At 41.4% G+C, this 21,299-nt stretch overlaps 1 protein-coding gene across 1 annotated transcript in view; it reads right to left on the reverse strand.

Moving 5' to 3' along the window:
- Nucleotides 1-21,299, reverse strand: part of npdc1b (neural proliferation, differentiation and control, 1b) — a 43,528-nt gene that overhangs the window by 16,211 nt on the left and 6,018 nt on the right. Inside the window, exon 3 of the mRNA XM_037778371.1 lies at nt 2,445-2,603. Coding sequence (XP_037634299.1) covers nt 2,445-2,603 — 159 coding nt within the window. The remainder of the gene's footprint in view (nt 1-2,444; nt 2,604-21,299) is intronic.

A 21,299-nucleotide genomic window follows, 5' to 3' on the forward strand; every position in this document is an offset into this window, starting at 1 on the left:
TGAGGGTTGGCGTGCGCCGGCTGAGGTGGGGGTGGAGGAGCATGAGAACCTGAAAGATGGTGACGAGAGGTTAACGTCGCGCTGCTGTAAAGTGGTATCGATGCCGTTGTATCGGAGCCGTTTTGCGAGTACGAGTACATGAGCACAGTATCGGACCCGATACCTGATACTGGTATCGGTATCGGTATCGGTATCGGTATCGGTGCATCCCTAGATTGTGCTCAGTGCTACAGACACATTTCAGTCAGTACAAAAAAAGTACTGAAGTTTGACATATCACACAGTATCGAATAAGGATCCCAACGGGATGTGATGTCTACAGCTTTGTCTCAGTTCATCACAGTAATATCTTCTTCGACCATTCACTGTTGTTGCTAAATTTTCCCTGTGTTTTGGACAAAGCAGCTCTACCCCCCCCAGATACATCCCACATTCACCGCCTCTTTATCACTTCTCGACAGCACCGGCAGAGCATGACATAAAAGCAGAGACTCACAAGGGTGATGAGCGTTGGATATAAACTATGACACACACACTGTTGACGGAGTTAAATGGAAGCTGGGAGCTGGCATCACGCACACTGGGAGCCCCTAAAGTCACGCTTTGGTAGAATACATGACTCATGTGTAGAGGAAGCACACAGAGGGGCAGGAACACTGATCAATTAGAGTCTACCTGCTGCACTACAATCACATCCATAGTAAATACATGGTAAATGGACTAGCATTTATATAGCGCCTTTCTAGTGTTCCGACCACTCAAAGCACTTTACACTACATGTCAGCATTCACCCATTCACACACACATTCATACACTGATGGCAGAGGCTGCCATGCAAGGAGCCAACCTGCCCATCAGGATCTAATCTAAACACTAGGGCTGTAAAAGTGAATGCGATAATAACATGCTAACACTAATTTGTTTTAACGCCATTCATTTCTTTAACGCATTCACACATCTTGTGATTTTTAGGTTGTAGTGGGCTTAGTTTTAAAGCTAAGGTGAAGATCTGCAAGCACACTGACACACTGACAGCTGTTGTTGCCTGTTGGGCTGCAGTTTGCCATGTTATGACTTGAGCATATTGTTTCATACTAAATGCAGTACCTGTGAGGGTTTCTGGTGGATATCTGTCATTGTTCTGTGTTGTTAATTGATTTTCAAAAAATAGCAGCATATTTGCCCACTCCCATGTTGATAAGAGTATTAAATACTTGAAAAATCTCCCTTTAAGGTACATTTTGAACGGATAAAAAAATTTGATTAATTTGCGATTTATGGTGATTAACTATGGACAATCACGCCATTAATCACGATTAAATATTTGAATCGATTGACAGCCCTACTAAATACTACCATTCACACACTGATGGCACAGCCTTCGGGAGCAATTTAGGCTTAAGTACCTCGCTCAAGGACACTTCGACATGTGGACTGGAGGAGCTGGGAATTGAACTGCCGATCTTCCGATTGAAGGGCGACCCGCTCTACCTCTGAGCCACAGCTGCACCATTTGGATGGCATTAAGCACAGTTCATATGGTTGTTGTCCCATTGTGTTCTATAGTCACATTAATACATGGCCGGTTGTTGTTGTTTTGGGGCAGTTTTTGTCATTTTATTTTGATAATTTAATGGTCTGTCTCCGAAGACCGAGAGCCGCACATCTGCCTGCTCAGCCAGCTGGCAGAGAGACAGCGTGTAGAGCCGGCGTATTTTCACATCGAACTTGGTGAAATAAGGGTTTATTTTGACCAAACCAGACTTGCTGATTGGTGGAAAGACTAACCAAGAGCAATGCAATCACCGGTTGTAGGGCTAACGGTGGCAGGTTGGAAAATTTTAACATATCGCCTAACACTAATATGTATTCTATTTATTTCCATGGTGTTGTGGCTAAAATTACACACTTGTTTGTGTTTTTGCCTCATTATTGCGTTAACTTTGACAGCCCTAGTAAAACATACTTAGCCAATAAAGGTGATTCTGAAATTTGACACAGTCATGGAGTATTGTTCATCCTGTTCATACTCAGCTTGGACTTTAAATAGAATGCCTGTGTTATAAACTGGGGGCATGTTTGAAAGACAGAGGTGTTTACAGGCAGATTGGCATTTGGCATGGCATTTTCTAAATGGGATGTTTACATTTTATATCAACCCCAAATTGCTCCCAAAGATTGTGCCATCGGTGTGTGAATGAGTATTTAGATCAGATCCTGATGGGCAGGTTGGCTCCTTGCATGGCGGCCTCTGCCATCAGTGTGTGAATGTGTGTGTGAATGGGTGAATGTTGGCATGTAGTGTAAAGCTCTTTCAGCGGTCTGAAGACTAGACAGACGCTATATAAATGAAAGTCCATTTACCATATCAATTATGTATGCTCTATGTTGTTTTATAATTTGGACAATAATGAGCAATGCAGGGATTTAGTGCTACCACCTACCTTTAATGGAGTGGGAAGCATGCCTCTTCTTGACCACACAGTGACCATGGGAGTTCTCCACCAGAGGGTGCAGACAGGGGCCGCAGTGTGAGCTGCCGGGCTGGCAGAAGTCTCGTCCTGCCCGGGCACAGTCTAAACTCCGAGGGCACAGATGAGATCCTGCGGAGAAAAGACATGATCCAGAATTACTTTTCACAACATTCTGAGACGAAACTTCTCCAGATTTTCTATTTTCTGTCCAAAATTGTAATTTTACATTTAACATTTTTTTTTTTTATATAATTCTAGACAACGTAATGAAGTTTCCTACCTTTCATTAGTTGACTTTTTTTAAGGGAAATGTTTTTAACATTTTGGAAAATGCTCTACTTAACTTAGATGAGGAGACTGATACCAGGGATGTTTGATGTTAAAGTACTTCTTTAAAATGCAAAAGTGTACTGAGAAACTTTACATGGACCACGACATCACTTATAAAATAAAATTGTAACAAGTAAAGCTTCAGTAGGCAACAATCTTTTGGCATCATTGGGCAAAAATCCCATAATAACCTTGCAGCATATTGTGATTCAAGTGTTCTGAGAGATAACTAGACTTCTGCTCCTCCTCATGGCTCTGTTTTCAGGCTTTAGAAAATCTAGCTCGTGACGGGAGACTTTGGCCAATCACAGGTAATTTCAGAGAGAGAGCGTTCCTATTGGCTGTGCTCCGGCTGGGGGGCGTTGCTTGGTATTTCCTCAACTTGACCCCAACATGGCTGCCGGGTCACAGTCTTTCTCATTTTACAGCTAAACAGTACACTACAAGATGTTTCTGAGAACATTTGAGGGGTGAAATAGGCATTACATTAACAGAATATTGATTAATATTTGATTAGCGCTGCCTCGTTTGACTGTTTGATCGGAGTTTGTGAGTGATTGACAGCCGGCTCTCATAGATGGCAGCTGGACGACAAACTCCAGATCAGCTCTGACTGCTTGTTTTCCTCCAGTCTGTGAAATCTTGCAGATGCCGTTAGGAGCACCGGAGGAAACAGAGCCACATGATTTTTTTTTCAGATGACCTGTCTCATACACTACTAGGATATAGTGACCGTTTTATAAAAATAACTTTTTTTCAATCATATTTGCTCCATTTCTACCTACTGCGGCTTTAACATAGGCAGTAGTACAACTATTTAATTCCCTTAAACACACACACAGACTATATGACATCTTCCTGTGTATTAAACAGACTAACAGCTCACAGATATCCATCATCCCTGCACACTGTGGAAAGGTGGAAAAACATGGTATGTCACAACAGCTGAGTTTATTATTTCACACTACTTATTTTTGTCAATTTTTACTTTCAGCTTTCAGTGTCAACTGTTGCTTCAAGTGGATTAGGGCTCAGTGGTTAGTGGAATTACTGTCATGTTGAAGCAGAAAAAACACACAGGTCACACACATTAGCATAGCAGCATTATGTAGAACTAATAAGGGGTGCATAAGGGGGTACATGAAGCCATGGGTATAACGGTATGTGTATTAGGGCTGTCACGATATACATTTTTTTTCAATACGATTATTGTGGCAAAAATATCACGATAACGATATTATCGTGATATCATAAAAAAAATGACGCAGTCACTTAAAATACATCTTTAACTTTATTCGGTACAACATTTGTTTGTTTTCTTTCCGAAACAACGGATACCAGTGTGTTTTACACGGCAGTGAGTGTGTCTAACTGAATAAACTAATAGAATATCATAAATAGGCTGAGCTGACCTGCTCCTTTTTCTTTCCCTGATGATTTCTCATGTTTCTTGGATGCTGCTGCCGGACCACAAGAAAAGTACCAGCTGTCACTGTCGTGTTGAACAGACCTCAATTAAGTTAGACAACTTTACCTAGCACATAAATTAACATAGTCATTCACTATCACCGGCGGGTCCCAGCTAGCCAACACCGCCCAGCTCCAGCCGGCCGGCTAACACGGTCACTCCGAGTCATTCAGAATGGCTCTGGGTGACTACGTCAGCTGGCCAGCCGGTTGAAGCCACTCAGTGCCGGCCAGCCGGGACCCGCCGGTGGTGACGGGTGGCTCGGCTGGTTGGAGCCGGGTGGTGTTGGCCGGCCGGAGCCCGCCAGTGATAGTGAACGACCCAGCCAGCCAAAGCCAAGCAATGCCAGCCGACCGGTTCACTATCACTGGCGGGTCTCGGAGGGCTAGCATTGCTTGGCTTCAACTAGCTGAGCCACCCACCACCACCACCACCACCACCACCAACGGGTCCCAGCCAGCCAACACCACCCAGCTTTAGCTGGCTAGCTAACGTAGTCATTGGTTTTCACTCTGAATTGAATCATTAGTAAGAGAACATTCTTAAGTGTAATTTGATGGATTACATTGTTGGAATATGTTCTATTTATTTGCAGAGGGCGATGCATTGTTCTGTGGCTGGCCAGTATTACTTCTACGCGCGTGAACAGGTGCTATACAACTAGATTATTATTATTATCATTAAATATAAAGGTAATTATACAATAACCTTCAGAGAGCAAACAACCAGTAATATATCATAATCTTCTACTTCTATGTTGCATACAATTAATGAAAGCACAGAAGACTTCTGTTTGAAAAGGTGAATGAAATGGGGTTAGTTGGGTTCATCCTCCATTATACAGCTACACTACTCTCACTGACAGTCATTGCTGCATATGCTTTCCCACAGGGACTATCTATTGCACTTGTTGTTTTGGTGTGACAGTGCATCCTTTCTCACAGTGTTTTCTTAGTTACACAGAAGACATCTGTGCCCAACACCGATGAGCAGAGAAGAATAAAGCTGGACTGTGGATGGGGAATAGAATTAGACCAAGCTATCAATATTAACCCCTTTAGCTTCTTCGTCAGAATCGCTCTCGTCTCTGCTACAGGAACCTAGACACTGGTTGCCATGACGACTGCCATGGCAACGAAGGAGGTGTGACATCATCAGGGGGGTGAGTCACCGCTACAGATGCACAATTCAAGGATGGAAGGTTTGTTTCAGGCTGCTGTGTCAAGTAAGGAAAAGCAGGGGTGACAAATGCATGTGGAAAATGTAAAGAACGGCTATTATCAATTATTTCCTTTCAGACTGTCAAAGATAACTATAATTCTAAACACTGAAAACAGGTAAAGTGCAGATTTCTATGGAATTATGAAGGACTGCTACTCTTCTATGCAGCATAATATGCCACAACCTCTCATTTGAGTACAAAGCTTCCCAGCATTCATATCTATTTACTTTTTTTACGATTTGATTTATTAAAACAAAACATATTTTTGCACAATGAAGTGATTCTGCAATGTTTAGTACTTTTTACTACTTACTACTCTGCAACAGTAACGTGGGTGCATGTGTTTATGTAATGGCCCTGAAGATTAATGCCACGACTGAAGCAGCTATCAAACTGTACACCTCATTCATACACACAATGTCCTGCCCTCGGAGACTACAACAGCAGTGGGTAATCTATGCAAAGCGTTACAACTGGATGATGGAGGGCAGAATGCACTGGGACAATATGCTGCCCTGTTTCTCTCAGCCAAAGAAGATACCACAGGGATCCGGTGTGTCTCAGTTGAAGTAGCTGCACTCAGTTCACTTTCAGAACCAAAGACAAAAACAAGAGCTGAAACATACAGACATGGCCAGAAATATTGGTACCCTTGCATTTTATTAAAATAATGCACCAATCACCATTAACAGTGTTGAAATTAAAAGATCTTTTATTATCAATGCATGACTATGTTTGGTTTGCAGCAGGGATGCACCGATACCGACACCGGATCAGATATCGGGCCGATATTGACTCAAATCGCTGGATTGGATATCGGTGACAATGGGGCCGATCTATTCAATTTCATTTTAAAAATTCAAGATAATTTTTTGGGGCTTTTTGCCTTTATTCAACAGTGACAGTGTACATTATGAAAGGGGGAGAAAAAGAAGGGACAACAGCGAGCCGGTCATTGTTGTGAAAGAATTCCCGACAGTGAGGCTGCCGATGCAAAGCGGAGGGGTCTCTCACCGCCCTGAAGGGGATTCTTTCACAACAATGACCCGCTAGCTATACATTATCCCGCTTATTACACGGCTACTTACTGAAGAAATCAATATTTTGACACAAAAACAACATCTGAACTGCGCCCATAGCAACGGTCTGTTATACACAGCAACGGTCTGTTATACATAGCAACGGTCTGCTATACATAGCAACGGTCTGTTATACATAGCAACGGTCTGTTATACAGAAATTACAGACTGCAGAACACTGTGATTGACCAATGAGAATCGATGTAATAAATATATATATATTGGTTACATTTTGTTTTGTTTTACAAAGTTAGGAAAGCAATGTTTATGTCAAGCTTGATGTTTCCTTACACATAATAGAATGATCCCAGTCACTTCCACACAGTGAGGCACACAGCTTATTAATTAAACACTGATATCACATCGGTATTTCAGTATCGTCCAATACCCAAAGCCCTGGTATCGCTATAGGGACTAAAAAGTCGGATCGGTGCATTCCTAATTTACAGTGAAACAAAACAAAACAGACATTTTAAAATGGACAGTATTAGTACCCTTCAGATTTTGTAAGAAATACTTGATTTGTAGTAATACTTTAAGCAAATTATTGTGTTTTAATTAGTATCAGAGTGGGTTTCAATCTTATAATCACTCATGCAGTGAGTAAAAGGAGAAAATTACTCAATCTGCTGTTTTGTGCCACTGTGTGCATCACATTGAACATGGAAAACAGAAGGATAAGCAGAGATTAAAAAAAGGTAAAAGCCAGGCGTCGTTAGCGTAAGGGTTATAAGACCTTCTCCAAAGAGCTTGATGTCCCTTTGACCACTAATGCCAATATTATTAAGAAACCCAAGGCCTATTTATTAAGAAGTTTAAGGTCTACAGGAGTGGGACAGTAGCCAACATCTCAAGACGTGGCCCGAGGCTGAAAAGAAGGATTGCTCAAATGGAATGGAAAATGGGCTCCTATGGTAGAAGACCCAGGAAGACCCCACTTCTAAGAGGGAGACACCAAAAAGCCAGACTGTACTGTAGACAAGCCACAGCCCTTCTGTGAGAATGTACTTTGGACAGACGAGACAAAATTAGAGCTTATTGGTTAATCACACCAACCCTATGTTCACAGAAGAAAAAGATGAAGCCTTCAAAGAAAAGAACACCATGCCTACCAGGAAACATGGAGGAGGCTCAGGGAAGTGTTGGGGTTGCTTTAATGCCACAGTCACTGGGTGCCTTGAATCTGTGCAGGACAGAATGAAATCAGCAGACTATCAAGGCATTCTGGAGCAAAAAATACAGCCCAGTGTCTAAAAGATGTCTCTTGGTCACAGGTCACGGGTCTTCCAGTCGGATAATGACGCCAAACATACATCAAAAAGCACCCATGAACGGATGAGAAGAGAACATTGGACCATTCTGAAGAGGCCTACTTTGAGTCCTGATCTGAATCCCGTGGAACATCTATGGTAAGAGCTGAAACTTGCAGTTGGGAGGCGGCACCCACCAAATTTGAGAGAAGTGGAGCAGTTTGCACAAGAAGAGTGGGCCAAACTACCAGTGGAGAAGTGCTGAAACCTTATTCTGTTACAGAAAGCGCTTGATTGCAGTTACTGCCTCCAAATATGGGGCGGCTGTGGCTCAGAGGTAGAGCGGGTCGCCCACCAATCGGAGGGTCGGCGCCTCTCCATTCCAAATGTCGAAGTGTCCTCGGGCAAGATATTTAACCCTGAATTGCGCCTGATAATACTCAATCAAGTTTCACATTTACTTTATTAGTCAGTCTAGCACATGATAACAAAACTAGTGCAAGCACTGTCTTTAATAGAACCAGACCAGTCAAACCCTAATAGGAGATTTGTGATGCACATATAACCGACATAATAGAAAACTCTGTATTGTATAACAAAACGAATAAACAAAGTTAGTTCTGTGTGCAGAAACAGAAAGAAATATTGACTGTAAAAACTCTCCAGTGAATTCATTCCTTTGACTGCACTGCTTTGAATACTTCCACATTCAAATGAAACTGACTGAGGAGCAGCTTTATCAAGGCCATTGTATCGGGCTTTTTGTACTTCGGTCAGCAGCAGCTGATCACTGATCACTGAGTCTCTGAGCGCCAATGACATTCCCACAGTGTCAAATATACTTTCTTCTAAGTCTGTTTCCTAGCAACCTCTTGTCCTGTGTTTGACCAAAGCAAATGAATCATGTTCATTCTCACTTTTTTATACAGAAAACATTGTCTATATTTCCCATTTTTCAAAAGAGGATAAAACTGTTTGATCATACTTGGGGGACACTGTCTATAGGAAAGCCTTTGGGAATGTTTCCCATCACTAAGAGACACATTGTCAACTTCCACATAGCGTTGGTTATTAACATTTAGTAATAGAAGCTGTCTCTTTACATCCTTCAACATTAGGGAGGATACCCCGTGCTGTTAGGTTTGTTGGTTGTTAGGTTGAAAAAGTGGAAGCTAGCAAGCTAACTACCTTCCACTCAGAAATTGGAAATTAGTTGAATTAGCTTGCTAACATTAGCACTGACTCTCCCTTTTCATTCATGTTATTTCATCACCTGCTGAGTCTGAGTCCCCCTCAGAGGTGAATTCACAAAAGGATTGCATGGCTTTTGGCCGTGGAAACCTGCACAAAAAAGACAAAAAGAAACCCTGTAATTCTCAAAGCACCCTCAAAGGGTGAAATGCACCCCTAACTGGGCTGCCAAGTAGTGTCTCTTGTAGGGATGGAACGGTTCAGGTAAAAAAATCCCAACCGTTCGGTTCGCTAGTCACGGTTCGTGACGTGTATGAATTGTTCTGTTCATTTGAAATAAGTTATGAGGCCGATTGTTAATTTTTTTTCATGTAGAGTTAGGCTCCCGTTTATTATTACACTAGAAATCAAGGCCTATTGAAGGAGGCTGGAACACGGGCGGACATGGGTTTTGAGGTATGGGGTGTAACACATGCGCAGTGTAACTGAAGCTGCGGTCGTGCGTTGCTATTGGCTCAATTTCGGCGAGTGCAGACCAGATCTTACTGCGCATGTGTTGTACCCAGTGTGCGTGACCCAGCCCCTTCTCAGTTGGCACAGACGAAGTGCGGCTGTCACTCAAATAAGGAAATGGCGAGTGGACACGATAAAGTCCAGTTAGCGGATCCACCAGCATCGTTTGGCTCTGCTGTATGGGAGCATTACAGATTTAGTGTTACCATGAAAATGACGGAAAAAAGTGGTCGATAAAACGGCGACTGTGTAAGCACTGTGCAACACGTGTGGTTTATGCTAGCGGCAATACCTTCTCCCCGCAGGATCTTAACAGCCTCTACATGCAGACTCAGACAGGGCAAAAAACAAAACTACAGCATCGGGGAGGTTTATAGTGAAAGATATGCAGCCTTATGCAGTCGTGGAGGACGCTGGATTTCAGCATATGATTAACGTAACGTTACTTGAGCCGCGCTATAATATTCCCTCTCGCCGACACTTAAGCAACACAGTTATTCCAGCAGCACAATCCCTGTAATGTGTTTTATATTTATTAATTATTTTTAAATAATACAGTGGCACAGAAATCTAACCGTATTCCTCCAATACTGCACTTTATGAGTGGAAAAACTAATCTGTTACTGTATACTGTTCTTTTTCTTTTTTTTAGTGTAAAAGCTGGTTGAGCTTATGCTTAAATTTATGTTGATGGCCGTAGTCTATAATTACATCATATTTATATGAAAATAACAAAGCTGCATTTTTTTGTTTGCACTAATTACTGTAGAAGAACTATTCTTTCAATTAAGATTTGACAATGAAGAAGTGTTTATGTTTCTTATGTAAGCCATATTTTTGTTAAGGCAAACACAAGTCGAATTTAAGACTTTTTAAGACTTTTTAAGACCCCGCGGGAACCCTGTTTGTTATCTTATTTTTGCTAAATAAATGAAAAGCATGTTGAAATCAGAACATCACCTCCTCGCTGTAACATAAATGTACCAAACCGAACAGAAAACCGTGACCCCAAAACCGTGATATGAACCCAACCGTGAATTTTGTGAACTGTTCCACCCCTAGTCTCCTGTGCTATTTGCACGTATTTAAAGGTGCTATTGATAACATTTTTATATAGACTAATATCTTTTAAAAAATAATACATCTACAGAGCCTTTAGAAAGGTGTCGAATAAAAGTATGGCTTTTCCTGAAAACAATCATTATGATTGCAAATTTATCATTGAAAAAATGTTGGCAGGTGCAAAATGAATGTTTTGTTTATCTCTGTGGAAGATATCTGACGTTTGGACTCCAATTCTAACAAGGCTTGTGAGCCAACAGTAAAACGATGTTGGTATCACGTGGTATCTCTGGGTCGTCAGTTAGTGTGGAAAAAAACGGATAAATGGCTGAGATTGATGGTAAGTGCCTGGCAACGACTTGTTGTGAAGTAAATGTAATGGAACGAGAGAGGGAGAATGTGACATCTAGTGGCTGAATGTTATCAATGTTATCAATAGCACCTTTAAATTAGGTACTGTGCATACATTTGGTGCAAAATCAGCCCCTTTCTATGCAAATGAGCCTCATTGCAAAAACAATCCAATTCACAAAGATCAGAGCTAATAGTCAGACGCTGTTATAGTGGAATTATTAGCGTCTTCAGAAAGTTGGTGGTAACTGAAGTGCAAGCAGTGTCACGCCAAGACATCGCCATGCTCCGCTCAAACTCATTTATTTTTGGGATGCAGCGACAGGATGCAATGACAGTTGTGTGATGAAAAATAAATGAAATAAAGCTCCCCTACATGTCCTTTTTTAAAATTCATGAAGAAAAAATGAGAAGAAAATGAATGAAAAATAAGGTAATTATATAAACAAATGAACAAATCATTTCTTCCCTCTCCCCCCGCTGAGGTAGAGCTTGCAAGGAGCAATGTTTTTCATGTTGATTGAAGAAATATGCAGATGTAAGAGTTGCTATTTTCTGTAAGTAAACTTACAATAACACGCACAGCTGTGTCAATCTCAACCCCACTTGTAGCCACTTTTGTGGCTATTTCTCTGTCGCCATTTTTCTAGCTCTGGAAGATGACATCCCAATTGGTAATCCTGCCTACCGAGCTCTGATTGGCTTGGTTGTTTTGAAAAAGAAGGTTGTGTGTAAAAGAGTCGTCAGTGGTCATAACACCGGACCTATCTAAATCACTGAAAAATAGGAGGAAATATAGAAAGGTCCGGAATCAGGCTACAATTATTTACTAGCCTCACAACATCAAATAATACACAATTAAAGTGGGTCTCAAACTGTACAATTTGGAGTTGTGGTTCTCTAAGAATTCAGACCAGAAAAAGAACATTTACTTTTAATTTTTTCAGACTTGTTCTCTTTGTGACTGCTATCAGAAGCTTGGTATTTCTGATGCCCTTCAGCATGGAGACAAATGCCCAACCCGTGACAGAAAGACTGTTGGTGCTGGTGGGAAGGGTGCCTTACACTAGGTCAGGATGAGTCATGGAGAGACACAGTTATTACCTCCGCCAAAGCCGAAGGCCTAGGAAGGAGGTTATGTTTTCACCTGCGTTGGTTTGTTGGTTTGTTTGTCCGTTAGCAGGATTACTCCAAAAGTCTGCTGTGGATTTGAATAAAATTGTGGGGTGTGGCACAATGCACCACCCATTACATTTTGGTGGCGATCTAGATCATGATCCGGCCTCAGGAATTATTTTTAATAACTCTGTTCAGCCTGTGCATTAACACCACAGGCTATAACACCATGCGCAGTGTAACTTCTGACGCATCCATGACGCTTCACCCAGCCTCTTTCCTTCTGCCCTGCAGAGAGAGGGACAGAGAGAGAGCGGGGGGTGGAGGGAGGGAGGGACACCTGTAGATTCAGCGTTTTTTCACATTAAGCTCTGTGAAATCACAGTTGAGTTCGATCAAAGCGCACTTGGTGATTGCTGGAAAGAGTAACGACGATGGTTTTAGGTGAGTTTTATTTTTGTTTTCTGTCAGTTTGAATGAAGTGTTTTACGCTGCTCTGCTACGTACAGCTGATCTCAAGATAAACAAAAATACACGTGGATGATGGCGCAAGCTGCACGGAGAGAGGGGGGGGCTATCGTACTCAGGCAGCTTGGCGGAGGTCTGCGCTCTCTGAGTGCCATTCATATACAAGAAATTAAAATAATACTGCTTTCTTTTCCTGATTCACATCCTGTGAAATTAAGTAGCTCCATCCATCGGTGGCTTCAAGTCAAGGTTTACAGGAAGTGGTCTTAAAGGTCACCTATTATGCAAAATGCCCTTTTCCATGTCTTGTAAACATCAATATCTGTCCCCAGTGTGTCTACAGGTCACCATAGTGTCATAAAAGACCATCTTCTCTCTTTTTCTTTTTCTCCTGCTCCATCTCTCAGAAAATGGGTCTGGAAAAAACGCTGATCAGCACTTCCTTAAACTGGTGACGTCGGTGATATTTTTCAGGCCATATAAGGGTTTCCTGGTGGAAAGGTAGAACAACCTTCAGCTAGTTGACCCCGCCCACAGAGTGGCTGTTGAAACTGTCACTGTCCGTCTCGTAACTAAAAGCAAAGCATGCTATTACTTCTGTTAGTCTGCAAGAACCAGTAGAAAAGTCTTCATGTACTCCCATCATCTGAGGACGTGAAGACCCATTGGATTCACTTTATTTTTTAGGTGTTTTAGGTGATTTTTGACTGAAATGTCCTCACAGCAACAGTAAAACACACGGGTCAGTAGGCTACAGGATTCACTTCAAACCGAAGCTCAGGAGGAATCAGTACAATCTCACGTTCCATAGTCCCCTCACTCGCAAACAAAACCCTGAGGTACTTGAACTCACTTGGGGTAAGAAAGGGGCTGATGTTGCGGTAAATGTCTGCATATTGTATGTATTTAGTTGTACTTACAACGGGATTAGGAAGTTCTGTGTTTGAGGCGGCATCTAGAGAACGCCCCCTGGCCACCCAGAGGTGGAGACTAGAAGCTGAAATAGCTTTTAGCTCTCCCATTCCTCAAACTAAAGTACGTCGCTGCCGTGTTAAATGACGGCCCTGGACGCAGGAAGAACAACAGATTTTGCAGCAGCGAACTCAGCTTTCTCAGTCAACATAGTACGCATTGAGGAATTTATTGCTTCAATCAACTACATTTACATCAACACTGACTGGACAGCCACATAAAAGGTGGCACATTTTCCCTTTAAGCAGAGCCTTATCTTGTTGAAAACATGTAACGTAGCGGTACAGAGCATCCAGGAGACTAAGAGTCTACAGCAGCATGGCCTCCTTCACACAACACAGGCCCTAATCAGGTTATGTGTGCTTTAATAGCCTGAGTGGAAGCCTGCTTTCAGCTCATCAGGAACCGCAGCAAAACCACAGGTCCAGACCTCCACCCTGTCAAACACTTCACTGAACTGAATTTAAAAAAGGCTTGTTCTTCTTACCAATGTTCAAGACTCATCTTAGAATCTGTCCCGTTGGCCAGTATAGCCATGAGAACATACAGTATAGACCCAAAATTCTTTGTATGCCCCTCGTTGATTGCATGTACCTTATTTGTGGTTATGTAGCCAGATTATTTTTAGAACTATTGCACTGATTTATAAATGCCCCCTCCCTATAGAACCACTGTCCCTACAGAAAGGGTTGCCATAGAGCTCCATTGTTGTGAGAAAAACTATTAAAAACACATCAGTGAGCCACACTGTTGCACTGGGTGACATGTTCTTTACCATAAACACGCGCACTGTAGTTTATTTTGACTCAATCCCACGTACACCGTTCTGCTGCCCTAAATACCTAGCTTCATACCACCGCTGAAGAGAGTCCCTAACAAATGCACCATTTCCTTCTAGTTTGAGTAATGTCTCTTAAACTACAGCGGCCAGCAGGAAACTACTGAGCTTTTCTTAATAATGAAACTATATATTTGAGAGATGTTTTTAAAGATTTAAATCTTCAATAGAAACCAATGGGCTTGGAGCTCAGCCCACACAGGCGGGGTAGGGAAGTCAGAAAGTATTGAGAGGCGGACTGACACGTTGTTGATTTTGGTCTTTTCATGGGATTTGTTGACAAGAAGAAAAATATAGAATAACACCAGCTTTGTCCTTTAAAGGGACTGTTTGTAAGAATCAGAAATGTCTTGTTAACAGCGACACCTGTGGCCTTTAAGTCAACGGATGTCAGCGTCCTGTTGCTCACGCACCCGCTTGTGCCCGCTCTACATAGACATGAACGAGCATCGCTCAAAACAGTGAGGCGCCACACGTCAGCTAAAACCACAGTGTCACTCTATATTTCAGCTGCTCGAACGCGGCCGGAGGGAACAGGGAGACACCGGAGTTTTGGTCGGGGACGATAATGTTTCTCTCTGCAGAGCCCCGTCACTTCACAAGACACGGGAAACCTCTGTTGGTCTGGAGGAACTGAAGCAGTTATTTCTGTAGAAACGTCCACTGTACATTCACTAGATATTCTCAGAGCTAAACTAACTCTTCTGCAGTGTGGAGTGTGCACGCATGCACGTGAGAGCGAAAGAACGAGAATGAGCGCGGTGTGTGAGTGAAGGCAGGCAGAGCAGAGTACAGCCGAGACTCCGGTCCTGGAGACCGAAGCTACGGTGTCTCCCCTGTAGCCACACGTGAGCGTGCATGAGACACCAACCCGGATTGATTTATACGTGTAAGAAGTTACAAACAGTCCCATTAAGAGGTCACAAGCCAAAATGTCTGGTGACACCACTGATTTATTGTATGTGGTGTTTAATATGAATAAAGTATGACCTCCAGATGGTGATCATTATACCAACCATCCACCGCTAGCAAAATTCTACTCCACCACCACCACAGCCCTGATCTTAAAGGGATAGTTCAGGTGTTTTGAAGTGGGCATGTATGAGGTACTTATCCATAGTCAGTGTGTTACCTACAGTAGATGACAGTCAGCACACCTCCAGCTTGGAGAAACAGACAGGAGTACCAGTACGGAAGCAAAGCAATGTACTGCTGTGGATGTAGCCGATAGCAAAATGTCTTTTAGCCACCTAAAGAAAGACTCACCTGAAAAAAATCAGTATCAGTTGTATGCTGTACTACAAATATTTCCACTGGTTTACCTTGCCGTGAGACAGCCTTTCAGCCAAGGACCCGGCAAGGTCCCAGCATGGACCCGTGTCACGGATCAGCCTGGGCCCCATCACAGAGGGACGGGAAATCTAGATGGCTGCGTCGTAGCTGTACAGTCTATGTTTCCAACGGGGAACTGAAAGCAACCAGAAAAAACTAATTTTACCTTGCAGAACACGGAGTTGCTAGTCTACCGCTGCCTTGATTGGTGAGTTAAGCCTGGAGCACACTGCCCGCTTCATGCTCGCAACGGCAGCGTCTGCGTGTTGTTTTTATTTCGGCGTCCATGTTAACCGGTTAGAGTGACACACTTGCCCGCATGAGACGTGCGTCTGACGCGCGTCAGACGCACGTCTATTTTATAGAATAGAAGGCCTTGGCCTATTTACACGCGAGCCGCTCGTCCTCTCGCCTCTCGGTTGCGTGTCCCTAGCAGCAACAGACAGTGAAGGTGATCTATTGACAGTATATGAACATCATACACAGCAAGATTACTACAGTTTTCCATGTCTAGACATCTCTAGAATATGTCCACAGACAGTGAAAGGATCTATTGACTGTATATTAAACTTCATACCAGCAAGACTTTACTACAGTTTCGAGGTTTATCTGTAGAATATGTACGGAGATGAAAAAAAAGTAAAGTTAAGTAAACTTGTTTTTTAAATCAACACTTCCTGCTTTCATTTCAAAATAAAAGCCCTCAGGCGTTTTTTCTATAGACAGAATCCCTTCATTTGTTAACACGAGGCTTTTATTCTGAAATATGAGCAGTCAATGCTGTGGAAAACGCAGTCACTTTGAGACCTCCAAGAATGTATAAAGTTTGGGGTTTAAATCAACACTTCCTGCTGTCATTTCGAAATAAAAGCCCTAAAGCGGGTTTTCTTTGCACAGAATTCCTTCATTTGTTAACACGAGGCTTTTATTCTGAAATATGTGCCGGACAGTGATGTGGAACAAGCAGAGAGTTGGAAAGCATCATAAATGAATACAGTACGGAGTTTTAATTGTGGATTATTACTATTATTTACTAATTACCACATGTTTTCTGAACCTTCTCTGTCTAAAATAAATATCAATTATATTTATCATTAAGTTAAATGGCCATTAAAAGGCAAACTCTATGCAGAAAGAAAGGGCTGACAGCAGCATCAGAAACACAGCTGACAGGTAGCTGACACGCTCCCGACAGGCAGCTAACTTGCGTCTAGTGTGAACACCCTAGGTGGGCATCACACGGCCACGACGTGACGCTGCCGTCAGGCGAGCCTGAAGCGGGGCAGCGTGCCCCAGGCTTTAGTTTGTGTTTTTGTGTGACTTTGGTTAGTTTGGATTCACCAAAGTCACACACACTGGAGTCTGGTGGCTTTGGCGAGAGCAGAAATGGATACAACGGCTCAGTTCCCCGTCGGGAATGGCTGACGGCAAAGTAAAGCGCTTAAAACCTTTAAATTATTGCGTACACTTTAAACTGATAGACTTTTTTAGGTGGGCCTTTCTTTTCAGGTGGATAAAATAGATTTTGCTGCCGTCCCCGTCCACAGCGGTTAGGTTCAGTGCGGTGACTCCTGTCTGCTTCTCCAAACTTGGGGCGTGCCGACCGTCATTTACTGTAGCTAATACACGGACTACGGATCAGGACTTCATACAACCCACTTCAAAACACCCAAACTATCCCTTTTAAAGCATTTGTGAGATTATCTACAGGCCTGACGTGTGAGGAAGAAAGAAATATATGAATAACAAAAAATAATAAGAATCCTTCAACTTGTTAATACAATAGTAAACCTGCATGACATTGCAAAGTAAAAGTCTGAGGGATAAGGGGTTTCTAAATGAATAATAGATAACTTAGGCACATACAATTAGCCCACCCTCTCAACATGCAGACTCAGAGTACATGCATCAATCTCAATCTGCTTTTCAAAAGCAACCGTTGGACTACTGTTGAAATTCTTACCACTCCAATAGCAAACCTTTAGGATAGAAGTCAAAGGAGTCTAAATCTAAAGTATCATAATAAGAGCAGCACTGCAAAAAAATAAAAAAATAGGTTGACCTTGTGATAAGGATTTTTTATCAAACATTTTGTGAAAAGTATTTTGTGTTTTGATTTATTTATGTATTTCTTTTTTTTTTTTTATTCATGTTCAATATTTTTTCTTTATTTGTTTATTTTTATTTTCATTGATTTATTTTGAGGGGGGGAGTATATGTAATCAGTATTCATGTTTTTACGATATTTAAAATGTAATGGATTTTTTTTTTTATTCATATTCTTGTTAATTGTTTGCATGTCTTTTTTATCATATATTTCTAACATGTCGTTCTTTATTTGTTTAATTTGTTTGCTTTTTTGAGGGGGGGGGGGTGTACATATAATCAGTATTTTGTGTTTGTTTAAACTGAATTCATTTTTTTGATTGTTATTCATTATATTCATGTTTATTTTTTACATGTCTTATTTTTATCATCATTTAATGTCTTTCTTTATTTTTAATTTGTGTTTCCGTGTTTTTAATATCCTGGCTTTGGTCCTGTTTATATTGTGGTATCATTGTGTCTAATTTCATGATGGAACATTGGAACATGGATGCTTCCATGTATTTCCGATCTTTGTTAGTCAGTTAATGATAGAGGGGTGTCACCCTGCATTAAAGAATCTAATTATCCCTGTTTCAGCGGAGGACTCATTCAGGCGTGTCACATGATGGTCAAAATATTATTTCTAGTGCTGTTGGTGGGATATCAAGACAGTACACTCACTTTCATTTAGTGTAGAAACAACAAAAGGGGGGGTTGTGTGCATCACGATGTCATGATGTTACAGCACTGCCGTGCTTCATGCTGAATAAAATAACTGAGGGGTATGTGTGAATCTCAGAATGAACTGTGCGACAGTATATGGACACCAACAGAACGGTGACGGAGAGCTCTTTGGCTCTGACAGCAGGAATGTGTTTCTGAGGACACCCAGACCACCCAGACCACAGCCAACACCTCTGCTATGATAACTGAGGCTGTGACACCACAGCGTACCCACCGACACACCCTGAAAACAGCTTGTTTCCATCCAGTCCTCTGAATCATCCATTTCCCACCTCACAGCCTCGTATCATTTCCGTTGTAGCGTCTATTAGGGCTGCACGATAATGACCAAAATGATAATCACGATTATTTTGATCAATATTGAGATCATGATTACTTATCATGAGTATTCATGAATTTTAGGGACATCAGATATTTCTTTTTTTTACTGCACTTTAACATATAAATAAACAGACTGCCTTTCACTTCCATGTTGTGTTACATTCCTGCTAATGTACAAATATTAACATCAAATAAGACTGATCCTTATTCACAGTGCACCTCCTAGAATCAAAAACTGTGACTGTAGCAAAACTTTTTACTCAAAATGAAATAAACAGAGCACAGCTTTCACATCATGTTGTGCAAATCTTTGCATCAAAATAAGACTTAAAGGTCCCATATTGTAAAAAGTGAGATATTCAGGTCTTTATATTATAAAGCAGGGTGTAAGTGCTTTATAAATTACTGTTAACCTATCAAAACGTTCAATATACGGAGAAACACACACAGCCCGTATTCAGAAATTGTGCGTTTGAAACAAGCCGTTAGGATTTCTGTCCATTTGTGATGTCACAAATCTACAATATTTAGACCATTACACGGTTTTAAACGTAAACATTCTAAATGGGTCCCAGTTTATTTTCTGTTGCAGTGTATGTAAATAACATCAGCTGACAGGAAGTAAACATGGACCCACACCGTTGCCTAGCAACGCAATTCCTGTGAAATGCACTAAAACGGAGCGTTTCAGACAGAGTGTAAATACAGGTATAATCAGGCAGACAGTATGAGGAAAATACAGGGTTTTTTTTACATTACAGCATGTAAACATGTTCTAGTAGAAACACAAAATACAAGCATGAACCTGAAAATGAGCATGATATGGGACCTTTAAAAATAAGGTTCTTCACCTGGGTTTTAGTGCTTTTTCATTTAAAACAAGTAATATGCAGTATATTACTCTTCTACTCTGGACTGCAGCCACAACAATCAGTGGAGTTTTTCACAAGGTTGCCGCTGTAAGGTGTGGGCGCGCAGCGGTGTGGCAGCTCCCCAAAAGTGAAGCCAAAACATGTTGAACGGCGGCTGGCTGTTAGTTTAGGAAGCATTTAATTTAATATGTAGTGGAGTTTTCTATGAGCGGAGCACACATTTTTAAATGCCAATATCGCAGCCGATTCAAGTTCACTTAATTGTCTGAAGCCAAAATGGTGATCTTGTTTAATATTCGATTAATTGTGCAGCCCTAGCCTCTATCTATGAAAGGTGTGGACTGCACTGACACGCAGCCACTACAACTTTAAAATATGATTTAAAAGTGTTTTTAAAACCTAATTTAAAAAATATGTTTTAACACCAATAATTTCTTTAACGCATTAAAGCTGCAGTGGGTAGAAATGGAGGAAATATGATTAAAAACAGTTACTATATCCTGACAGTAGTGCATGAGACTGGTAATCTGAAAAAAATCATGTTCCTCTGTGTCCCTCCGGTGCTCCTAACGGCATCTGCAAGATTTCACAGACTGGAGGAAAACAACCAGTCTTAGCAGAGCTGGAGCCTTGCCGTCCTGAGAGCCATGATTCAATCACTTGTGAACTCCGACCGAACGGTCAAACTAGGCAGCGCTGATCAAATATGAATCAATATTCTGTTACTGTAATGCCTATTTATCTCCTCAAATTGCTGGCTTGTCATGAAGGAGGTTAAATAATTGACAAAACAAACTTACACCAAATTTTGGCAAGGAAAAACTGTCATGGCCATTTTCAAAGGGGTCCCTTGACCTCTGACCTCCAGATATGTGAATGTAAATGGGTTCTATAGGTACCCACGAGTCTCCCCTTTACAGACATGCCCACTTTATGATAATCACATGCAGTTTGGGGCAAGTCATAGTCAAGTCAGCACACTGACACACTGACAGCTGTTGTTGCCTGTTGGGCTGCAGTTTGCCATGTTATGATTTCAGCATATTGTTTTATGCTAAATGCAGTACCTGTGAGGGTTTCTGGACAATATCTGTCATTGTTTTGTGTTGTTAATTGATTCCAATAATACATATATACATACATTTGCATAAAGCAGCATATTTGCCCACTCCCATGTTTATAAGAGTATTAAATACTTGATAAATCTCCCTTTAAGGTTCATTTTGAACAGTTTAAATATTTTAAACGACTGACAGCCCTAGCACAAACATATTAGCATCAAAATGTACTTAAGTAAAAGTAGTACATAATGATGTATATCATCATATCACTGAATTATAATTACTAATGCATTAATATGTACATTGTTATTGCAGCTGGTGTATGGTGGAAATCATTTTTTACTACAGGCCTTTATACTGCTGGGTAGGTGGATTTTTACAAGAAATCAATCAAGTCTATATCCATATTTTAATAATACATCTATTTATTATATTTTGTAGGCTATTAACAATCTGAATCTGGAAAATAACTAAAGCTGTCAGATACTTGTAGTGGAGTAAAAAAGCAATATGTGCCTCTGAAGCTAGTGGAGGAGAAGTATTAAAG

Source organism: Sebastes umbrosus, chromosome 8 (genome assembly GCF_015220745.1).
Source record: "Sebastes umbrosus isolate fSebUmb1 chromosome 8, fSebUmb1.pri, whole genome shotgun sequence".
In the NCBI taxonomy this organism is placed as follows: domain Eukaryota; kingdom Metazoa; phylum Chordata; class Actinopteri; order Perciformes; family Sebastidae; genus Sebastes; species Sebastes umbrosus.